Here is an 11,300-nt window from a genome sequence, read left to right on the forward strand (position 1 = left end):
CCCGACTCTGCCTCTTGCAGGTGTTGGGATTATGTGCTGATGTCATGAAAGGTCCTGTCCCTCAGGATAGTGCTAGAATACATTCTGTTCATCCAAGGTTTGAAATTACTCAAAGGCAAAACCATTTGCCCTTCTTGCTTGCTATCTATCTATATGCAGATGTTTGTAGAGGAAGGTGATGCATTTTCCCCCCACTCCTTTTCTGCCTGTAGTTCTTGTTCTTTCTTGAGTAAATTTTAATTCATACATTACAAAGAAATTATCTGTTTCATTCCAGATTTTCAAATTTATTCATGAAATATTGTGATCTTTTCTATTTGTATTTAGAAAATTGTCTATAATTTTCTTTCTTTATTGCTATATTTGCAAATTAGTGTGTTGCCTGTTTTTTCTTGATTATAGTAACTGGAAGTTGTCATATAAAAAGATATATTTCTCATCTTAATAATTTTCCGTTATGCATGTATCTTTAACTTTTGCTTCGCTTTTCTTTTCTTTTTTTTTTTAAGATTTTATGTATTTGACAGAGAGAGCGAGAGAGGGAACACAAGCAGGGGGAGAGGGAGAGGGAGAAGCAGGCCTCCCGAGGAGCAGGGAGCCTGATGTGGGGCTCGATCCCAGGATCCTAGAACCATGACCTGAGCCGAAGGCAGACGCTTAACGACTGAGCCACCTAGGTGCCCTTGCTTCGCTTTTCTTAGGTTTCCTTTTTCCTTCCTTCCTAGCTTGTGGGTTGAACACTTAACATTTCTTTATTTTTAGTTTTATTTTTTGTTTGGCTTGGTAATGAAAATATATCATGCTGTGAGTTTTCCTCTGAGTAAATCTTTGGCTGTACTGTGTAGCTTTTGCTGTATGGGCAGAGCTCAGAGATGCTGTGGGTTTGGTTGCAGACCACTGCAGTAAAGCAGTGCTGCATAATGAAACTAGACGCATGGTTTTTTTGGTCTTCAAGTGCATATAAAAGTTATGCTTTAAAAAAAAGTTACGTTTATACTGTAGTCTACTAAGTGTGCAATAATAGCACTTTATCTAAAAAAGCAGTATACATACTTCAATTAAAAAATACTTTATTGCTGATAATTGCTAACCATCATCTGGACTTTGAGCAAGCTGTAACGCTTTTGCTGGCGGAGGGTCTTGCCTCCATGTTGATGGCTGCTGACTGCTGAGGGTGGCGGTTGCTGCAGGTTGGGGTGGCTATGGCAGTTTCTTAAAACAACATTGATGTTTGCTGCATTGATTGACTTTTCCTTTCACGAGCAGTTTCTCTGCAGCATGCCATGCTGTTTGATAGTATTTTACCCAGTTGGAGTCAGTCCTCTCAAACCCTGTCGCTGCCTTATCAACTAAGTGCATGTCATATTCTCAATCCTTTGCTGTCATTTCAACAGTCTTCACAGCATCTTCACCAGGAGTAGATCCCATCTCAAGAAACCAGTTTCTTTGCTCATCCATGAAGAGCAACTCTTCATCTGTTAAGTCATGAGATTGCAGTGATTCAGTCCCATCTTCAGAGTCCACTTCTCGCTCTAGTTCTCTTTCTGTTTCCACCACCCTGAAGTCTTGAAACCCTCAGTGTCATCCATGAGGGTTGGAATCAACTTTTTCCAGACTCCCTGTTCGTGTTGATAATTTTGACCTTTTCCCATGAATCATGAATGTTCTTGGTGGCATCTGGAATGGGTGGATCCTTTCCAGAAGGTTTTCACTTGACTTTGCCCGGATCCATCAGAGGAATCACCACCTATGGCAGCTATAGTCTTATGAAATGTATTAAATCATAAGACTTGAAAGTCCGAATGATTCTTTCCTCCTTGGGCTGCAGAGTGGATGTTGTTAACAGGAAGACGCTATGAATCTTACTGCACATCTCCACCAGAGCTCCTGGGTGACCAGGTGCATCATCAGTGAGCAGTAATATTTTAACAGGAATCCTTTGTTGTGAGTAGTATGTCTCAACAGTGGACTTAAAATGTTAAATAAACCATGTTGTAAATAGTTGTGCTATCTCGTTCAGGTTTGGTTGTTTCATGTAGAGAGGACAGCAGAGTAGATTTGGCAAATTCTTCAGGGCCCTGGGATTTTCGGAATAGTCACTGAGCACGGGCTTCACCTTCAAGCCACCAGCTGCATTTGCCCCTAACAAGAGACCCAGACTGGACTTTGAAGCTTTGTAGCCAGCATTGAGTTCTCCTCCTTGGCTGCGAGGGTCCAGTGTGGCATCTCCTTCCAGCAGAAAGCTGTTTCACCCAAATTGAAAATTTGTTGTTGAGTGCAGCCACCATCATTAATGATCTCAGCAAAACTTTGGGATAACTTGATGCATTTCTACATCATCACTTGCTGCTTCATCTTGTACTTTTACTTAAGGAGACGACTTCTTTCCTTAAACCTCATGAACCTACCTCTCTGCTAGCTTCAGACTTTTCTTCTGCAGCTCTCAGCTTTTGTCAAGTTGAAGAGAGTTAGGGCCTTGCTCTGGATGAGGTTTTGGCTTATAGAAGTGTTTCTCTTTTGATTTTCTATCCAGACCGCTCAAACTCTCCATACTGCTAATCTGCCATAAGGCTGTTTTCCTTTCTTATCTTTCATGTATTCACTGGAGTAACATATTTAATTTCCTTCAGGAAGGTTCCTTTTGCATTCACAACTTGGCTTACTGGCACAAGAGACCAAGCTTTAAGGCTGTCTTGGCTTTTGACATGCCTTCTTTGCTAAGCTTAATGATTTCTTGCTTTTGATTAAAAGTGAGAGACGTGCCGACTCTTTTAATCACTTGAACAGTGAGAGGCTGTCGTAGGGTTATTAATTGGCCTAATGTCAATATTGTTGCGTCTCAGAGAGTAGGGAGGCCGGGGGGGACAGGGGACTGGCAAGTTGGTGGAACTGCCAGACCAGACCACTTTTACTTGTTATGCCCCTCCTCTTATATGGGCGTGGCTCGTGATGCCCCCAAACAGCGCCGTGAGTAACATCAAAGATCACTGGTCACAGATCTCCATAAGAAATAAGATAATAATGAGAAAGTTTGAAATTTTGTGAGGATTACCAAAATATGACACACAGACATGGAGGGAGCCAGTGCTGTTGGTAAAACGGCGCCGAGATTCTCACTCAAGACAGGGCTGCCACAGACCTTCAGTCGGGAAGACTGTGGTATCTGCGAAGTACAGAGTACGAGGGACGCCTTTATGCAGTGTTTCCAACATCATTTTTGGCTGAAGTGTGAAGATTTTGATTTTTTTTTTCCCTTTGATCTTAAGATTTGGTCCAGTAATTTTTAGTTGATTTGTTATTTTTTTTCTTTGTGCTGTTTCCAGCACAACTTAATTTTTAGTTGATTTTTGTGTGTAGGGGCCTCTCTCCTACTTCAGACGTGTTTCCAGCACTAGAAGAATTCCCTTGCCCTGGAGCGCTTTTGCCCTCCTCTGGGGGCCCGGAATGGGGGCCCGGGTTCTCTTCCCTCTTCCCTGTCCTCGTCAGGGTGATCGCTTCATTCTCTCTAGATGTGAGTGATTCCCTTTCTACCGTGGTAGCCTTTGCTTTAGAAACCATATTCTTTTTTAAGATTTTATTTGAGAGAGAGGGCACACACGCATGCGTGGGGAGGAGGGGCAGAGGGAGAATCTTCAGGCAGACTCCCCACTGAGCACGGAGCTCAACTCAGGCCTCCATCCCAGGACCCTGAGATCATGACCTGAGCCAAAATCAAGAGTTGGATGCTGACTGAGCCATGCAGGCATCTCCACCTGCCCCCCCGCCCCCCGCGCCCATATTTTAAGGCTGTGATCTGGCATTGTTTTAATAAAACCTGCTGTGTTGTTGATACTTCTTGGGCTCAGCCTTTGTTACGGGTCATGGATCTGGAGGCCTCTGGATGCAGTGCAGATGCAGAGCAGAACTTACTCCCTTTTAGAATTCCTGCTGTAAAAATCTTGTTCTTTGTTAGTCCTGTGGAGTCCACCCTGTCTCACTTGCCTTGTAACCTTTTTCTGGATGTCCGTGAAACCCCTGGGGCTTGTTAATGTGGGGAGTGCTGAGTGTGGGAACCAGCTCGCTCACCGATCCCAGGCTCTTAGGAAGTGGTTCCAAACCATTCAGGGCAAGTTTGCCTGTAAGTGGTAATGTTATTGATGTGTTGACATCAAATTAATTTCTGCAAGCAGAAGTTACCAAAAGCAAAATCAAAAGCCAAATGAGGAAAATGCTGTGTTTGTGGCTCATATGATAGGAGGCTATTTTCCCTAATGGGTTAAAAGTTACTACCTCTAAACAAAGGCCGGTAAGCCAGTAGAAAAATGGACAAAGAATCTAAATAGATGACGGTTCACAGAGAAGAAAGGAATCACGGCTCTTCAGTATATGAAGGTGTTCAGCCTACCATCAGAGAAGGAAACGCCCTTAGAGACATTTTTTTTTTCCTACCTACAGATTCGGTCTTCATGTTCTAGGGCTGCTGTAACAGAGTACCACAGTCTGGGTGCCTTAAGCAGCCGACATTTATTTCTTCACAGTTCTGGAGGCTGCAAGTCGGAGATCAGGTCATCGGCGGGGTTGGCCCCTTCTGAGGCCCCTCTCCTGGCTGGTAGACGCCGGACTTCTCCGCCTTCACGCTGTGAGTGCCTGTGTCCTGATGCCCTAGAAGGATGCCAGTGGCACTGGATCAGGGCCCACCCTGATGACTTGAGTTTTAACTTAACTACCTCTTTAAAGACCCGGTCTCCGAATAGAGTTGACCCTTTGAACTGCACAGGTCCACTTATAGGTGCAGAGTTTTTACAGTTTTGTCCATGTTTTTTCCCTGAATAACCTTCTCTCCAGACATTGTAATAAGACTGCTGTGTATATTACATGTAACATGCACACTGTGCTGTTTATATTATCGGTAAGGCTTCTGGTCAGCGCCAGGCTATTCGTAGTTTTAAGTTTCTGAGGAGTTGCAAGTTATATGTGGATCTGACTGCTGGTGGGGGGGTTAGCATCTCTAATTCCTTGGTGTTCAAGGGTTGGCTGTACTAATTTTGAGGTACGGGGGGTTAGGACTTCAGCATATGAATTTGGGAGGGGGACGAAATTCAGCTTGTGACAATGACAAGAAAAAGTTTTGTTACACTGTTGGAGAAGGAAAAGGGAAATTAGCACTCATACGTTGCTGAAGGTGGTACAAACCGAGACAGGTTCTTTGAAGAGTAATTTGTTATTATTTGTTAAAATTCAAATGGATTCCTTTGACCTAAGTTTGATTTCCAGGAACTCTCCAAAATGAGAACATGTGAGGTTCTTCCTTGGCACTTGGCTCATAATAGCAAACGACTGGAAACAACTCAGCGTTGTCCATATGGCATGGGTTAGGTATGGTTAAAAAAAAGGAATTTCTTTATGGACAAATATAGAATGTTCTAAGGAGAAGCATGGTAGAGAGCAGTGCTTAGAATGATACCATCTGCAGGAAAGGGGAGAAAGCTTATAGGTATTTGTGTAGACTATTTTCTCTGAGGTTGCGCCAGATGTGTTGGTAATTTGGGGATGGAGGCTGGATAGCCCGGGTCCTGGGTGAGACGGAAGGTTCTCAGTGTATACATTTTGGTACCATTTAAATTTTGGAATGTGAATTTATTAAATAAAGGAATCATTTTCTTTCACTTATGAGAGAATTGTATCACAAGGTTGCTTATAATTTACGTTTTTTGACGTGATGTTTTAAAAATGGAATTATTCTGATTAAAATCATTCTTGTTTTAGGAACTCTTCTGATTTATTTTTCTCAGAGCGCCCCACAAGTCATGATTTGGAAGGTTTTATGAGGGCCGTGATTTCATGTCTGGGCAGTGACAGCAGTTGGTCACCGAGGACAGGGCAAGTGTGTCCCTTGAGCCAGACCATCCTTGTCAGACCTTCTTGCCTCAGGCTTATAGGGCAATAAATTTTTTTTTTCATTCCAGTGTGGAATGTGTATGAATCATTGTTCCAGATTTTATGTTGCTCAGACACTCCCATGCAGGGAAATACTATTTAGTAACTTGTTAATTGGGCCGTTTTGGTTTTACTGGGTTATTTTAAGGCATTTATGGGTTACGATGTTGATAAAGCTAATAGCACTTTGTGTTTGGTACCTTGAACTTTGCAAAGTGCTTCCACGTTCATGATCTCGTTATATTGTCAGTTGAACTTGGTGGTTTAGAAGCAGATTATTACCATCTTTTTATGGATGAGGAACTCAAAGCTTAGCTCTCTCGCAGTGAATAAGTGACAGCTTTTTCGCTGGAGGTTTCAGGGTGTGCAGTGGCTCTGCTAAGGAGGAGGGCATGAGCGCTCAGCACTGGTGGTCCAGTGATAACTTGAAGCTTTTCGACGTTGGTCGGGTAGTGCAGGGGTTTTCAGTGGGGGCGGTTCTGGCCCCCAGAAGACACGGTGATGTCTGGAGACATCGTTGGTGATCAGGACTGGGGGTATGTTACTGACATCTAGTGGGGAAAGGGCCAGGGACGCTGCTCAACACCCACCCATGCACATGGTAGCCCCCTGACAACGGAGCCTCCCCTGGCCTCAAATGTCAGCAGTGCCGAGGGTGAGAAAGCCTGACGCAAAAGCCCGTCATCCTACACTCTCCCCAGTTCGTCCATTTACTCCCTCGTGAACGTTTGCTTTAGGGTCGGTGGTGGTAGAACTTACTCGGAATCCTGACTCATGGCCAGTTTAAGAGACCTTTCCTGTCTTGTGTTGTGCGTGCGTCCTGCCTGGGAGGTGGGATGGTACCCGCCGGTGTGTTCCTGATGGGGTACAGGTTATGTGTCTCCAGATCCCACGATCTGTCCCTTCGCTCTCTTCCCGGTTTTCATAGCATCCCTGTCCTCATCCAGGTTGGGGGATAGGCCGAGTTTATTCCTAGCACCCTTGCCTTTTGGTGGGAAAGAAACCAGCAGCTGGGGTTATGGTTCGGGGATTCTAGCTAGGAGAGGGAGGAACAAAGCAGAACCCAGAGCTTTTAGGGCTCATCGGGACCATGGCGGGGAGAGTCAGCCTGTAGAAAGGGAGAGAATGAGTGAGTGCAGAGGATTGGGGCTGTGAGGAGGATGAGTGTCCAAGGGAAGGCGGCAGATAGAGTGACGGCATCAGTGATGGGACTGGGGGTCACTGGTGGAAGGGGGTGCGGTGGACAGAGAGCACTGTTGGCAGGCTGTTCTTGGACAGAGGATGAGACAGACCTCGTTCTCTGAGGCAGGAGGAAGAGTGAGGACAGACGTTTGGGCCTGGTGGACTGAGCAGGGAGGGGGATACCCTGGGTGCACGTCCTCAGGGGAGCTGCCCTGTGAGCCATGACGCGCACGGGCCAGGGCGGCCAGGACATCTCGTGGCTGGGGGAGTGGCTGTGCGGGGGTTGGTGGGCTTTGGATCTCGGTGCATCCTGGGGGCGGGGGGGGGGAGGGGGGGGGTGAGAGCAGGGTGAGTGGGCACCTGCCAGTGAGGGGCTGCTTCACCGAGACAGTCAGGAATTCGTACTACAGTTTAGTGCGAGCTCTCGGTTATTTTAAAACCAGTGTGTATTTTGTTTTGTTTTGTTTTTAAAGAGAAAGGAGATTCACTCTTGCTCCATGAATGACCTGTGGACACCTTCGTCCACCTGTCCAAACTTGTCGTCCCCCCCCCTCCCCCTCCCGGGGCTCTGTGTCAGTAGATGGCAATGCCTGGTGTCCGTCTGAGCGAGGCCAAGTCTGGAAGTGACCTTGACTCCCTGGGTGCCTCCAGGCCCTGTCACTTCTGCCTCCTCAGCGGCTCCCGATGACACCACAGCCACGCCACCTCTCCCTGGGCTCTGCAGGAGCCTGTAACTACTCTCTGGCTCCTTTCCCACCTACATCCAGGGCTCACTCCAAAGTGGCATCTGCTCTGCCCTTCACGGACTGTTAGGGGGAGTCTGAAATGTTTAGCGCAGGCTGCAAGATCGGCCTCTGTCTGCCACACCGCTGAGGTCACTCTGCACCAGGGCGCCCTCCCCTCCGGCAGGTCCTTGGTGTCCTCTCTTCTCTGCCTTACGGCTTCGTTTCTGCTGGCTGACCTGCACTTGCCCCCCTTGTCGCCTCCCTCTGCTTCGCCCCCAACCCCAGTGCCGTCTCCGCATTTGGGCTCATCTTAGACTCGGTTCTAACTCTGAGATCTGGCAGGTCCCTGCTCTACCCTCTCCTGGCATCTACTCGTGACAGCGTTTGTGGAACAGTTGTCGGAGGTCTGTCTTGGGCTCCAGAAGGCGTGCTCCCTGAGGAAAAGGCAGGTGCTCGTCCTGCTCATTGCTGCCTCCTGGTGCTGGCCCCTGGGTGAGCTGCTCTGTGGCCCTTGGGCCCCCAAGGGAGTGGGGCCTGAGGGCGGAGAGCGCAGGGCCGGTGAGTCACTGGCCCCACTTCCAGGGCCGCCTCTCCAGGGCCGGAGTGAGCTGCACACCGGTGAGCTGGAAGAGCCAGTTCAGCCCAGAGGGGTCAACCAGCAGGACCTTTTCCTGACTAGTGGTGTCAGTGGAACTGGGGGGAAAAGGCACATTAGTTATAGGCCCCTAGCCACGGTATTTAAAAGGCATGACCTAACGCTGTTCTCCCAAGTGCCCTCGGATCTGGTGGCCCTTGTGTTGGGACAGCCTTCAGACCCCAGCACGTCTGCTACCAGGAATGAGCTGGATAAAAGTGGAGGCAGGGCTGGTCTTTCACTCCCTCTTCCTCCAGAAGGTGAAGCCTTTACAATGAAAGGGTGGGGTTTTAGCCTTTCAGCTGGGGAGCACTTGGTTCGCCGCGCGTGCTGCTGTGGGTTACATGCCCCTGAGGTAGTAGGACGACATGGGTAATGGCTCACTTTATCACCCGGCATGGCTCCCTGAAAGGAGAAGAGTGACACGTTGCAAGGGTTATTTTCTGTTTCCTTGGTAGGTAGTTACCTGCTGGGCTAACCCCGCAGGGGTTTAGGAGCGTGGGGCTCTGGAAGGGCAGGCGGCTGAGGTGTGGTCACTTGTGTCTTGTTGCGGGTCAGCCCGGTCCTCTCTCGGGGAGTCCTGGTCACAGCTGGCCGCCGATGGGAATGACATGAGGGCGACGACCCTCCGAGTCCGCCTTCACACCCATGACGTCCGCAGGATGGGGGCTGGGTCAGCACTGTGACAAAGGGAACGGAAATAGAAATGTAAAGTTCCAAGTGTTTAGTAGAAAACGAATTTAAGAGTTCCCATGTTATCCAAAATGGTATCGGTCATTTCCCTGGAATAATTTATTTCTGTCAGACAGGATGCTTTTGGAATGCCTAGAAGGAGCAACACAGACATCTCTCCAGGAGCAGGGGCTCTGGAGGTCTACCTGTCATCGGGCTCGTTTACACAATGGAAGGAAGGTCAGAGAACAGTCTTTCTGGCGGGAAGTTCTCTTGAAATCAGAACGAGGGGGCGAGTGTGCCTGTTCAGAGAAGGTGCCCCATGACTGGGTGGTTACTGAGGGGGTAAAATGTTTGTATCTAGAAGGTGGATCCCAAACACCTCATTTCAGGCTTCTGGGCCCTGTCCAATCTCTGCTGAAATTGTCTTTGTTGTACTAGACGTCAAGGGCATTTAAAAGCTTGAGAAAGTGTTCTCCATGCAGTAGAACTTGGACTGTTTAGAATATCATAGAATTGACTCCGGATGTCAATTTATTTGAAATTTTACAAGGATTATATTTTACAAATGTGGTGTGTATCATTGCCTCTCTGAAGCGACGAGTATATGGTCAACACGGTTTACCCTTCCTTGACCACAGTGCGCGATCATTAACATGTACTGAGCTCGACGGTGCCGGACACTGTCCCCAGGCACTTAGTTTGCTGTTGGTGGGAAACACAGACAAGTGAATCTAAAATGAACATCAGACCAGTAGTTGCTAAAGTAAAAGTTAGCACAGGGTGTGGGGGAGGGAAGCAAGGGAGGCTTTTCCCGACTTCTGCTGAAGCGGAAGGGCTCGACCCTGAAGGGGCCAGAGAGCTCTTTCCATGCCTGCTACAGCTAGCATAAGGGATTGAGTTAGTAACGAAGCCTGCCGCTGTAAGTGCACCCATGCACACCGGGGTGTGGCGGGTGCCCAGCCCCAGTGTCACTCACGGGTTACTCTCCACCAGTAGCTGTGATGAGCGTCCACGTCACTGGTTGTCAGTCTTGCCTGCTTGCTGTGGACTGGGCACTTGGTTAGGTCAGAAGCCTGGAGAGGAAACAACTCCCTGAATCCCTCAGGTTATCAGGAGGGGTCAGGGCCCCAGGCCTGGTCTGGCTCATCCCTGAGTGCTCCCTCCCTGAGCACAGGGCGGAGGTTTGCTTGCTTGCTGCTTGGTTTTCAGGGGAGTACCGCTTTGGGATTTGTGTTGTTAAAACAAGAGCTCTGGAAGTCATGGAGTTGAGTGGCTTCAGGAGAGACGAAGGGAAAAGACAAGAGTGGACACCGGTGAGGACACAAACTCAAGACTTGGGCTGGGGCCTGCTCGTCCCTGAAAACTGTGGTGCTTTGGGGCTGTCGGAAATTGGCTGCCTTTCTACGAAACAAGGGGGCGGATGAAAGGCTGCACTGCTGTCGCCCCTCGGGAGCGTTGCCTTCCGTCAGCTTGCAGGGAGTGCTGACCTGTCCCCGGGGCTGTGTGCCCCTGACACCTTGGCGGGGGCGGGGGGCGCGGGGGGGGACGACAGACGTGTGACCGCTGCTGGCCCTGTGATGGGCTTTGGGGACTGGTTCCCAAACCCAGCTGTTCCTTAGGATCACTGACTGAGGTTGTTCGAAAGGGGAAGGCCCCCCCCACCCCCGCCCCCGCCCCCAATCCCCTCTTCAGAGATTCTGGTCCAACAGGTGCAGAACATGCTGCCTCCAAGCTTCTGATGCAGGCCTGCACAAGCCGTGAAAGCCAAATGATGTCGTGGTGGCTTTTCCTGCAAGGGACTCACTTGCACAGGCTTTTCTTGCTGTTATGTATTTGTGAACATTTCCAGTTCCAAAATAACAATGGAAAAAAAAACCCCTGAGATTATTTAAATTTTTTTCTGGTTTTTTTAAAAAATAATTTCCCTCTTTTTGTTTCTATAGGACACTAAATTGTGGATAATAATGGAATACCTTGGTGGAGGCTCCGCACTAGATCTTGTAAGTATCCCCCCCACCCCATTGCCTAAATACGCATCAAAGTTCTCAGTAAATCTTGGTTGTAAGGGTAATTCTGTTTTTATCCACTTGTGTTTCCCTCTTCAGTTGCATGAAAAGGAACAAAATATTCCTTATAATATCTGTTTCTGTTTCTAATAATATTACTGA

At 48.2% G+C, this 11,300-nt stretch overlaps 1 protein-coding gene across 1 annotated transcript in view; it reads left to right on the plus strand.

Annotated features, from left to right (window-relative positions):
• The window catches only part of STK24 (serine/threonine kinase 24), a 109,979-nt gene that overhangs the window by 71,249 nt on the left and 27,430 nt on the right, over positions 1-11,300 (plus strand). Inside the window, exon 3 of the mRNA XM_025874663.2 lies at positions 11,076-11,132. Coding sequence (XP_025730448.1) covers positions 11,076-11,132 — 57 coding nt within the window. The remainder of the gene's footprint in view (positions 1-11,075; positions 11,133-11,300) is intronic.

The sequence above is a fragment of the Callorhinus ursinus genome, unplaced genomic scaffold (assembly GCF_003265705.2).
Source record: "Callorhinus ursinus isolate GAN/ISIS: 27379988/994484 unplaced genomic scaffold, GSC_fseal_2.0 scaffold7, whole genome shotgun sequence".
NCBI classification, from domain to species: Eukaryota; Metazoa; Chordata; class Mammalia; order Carnivora; family Otariidae; genus Callorhinus; species Callorhinus ursinus.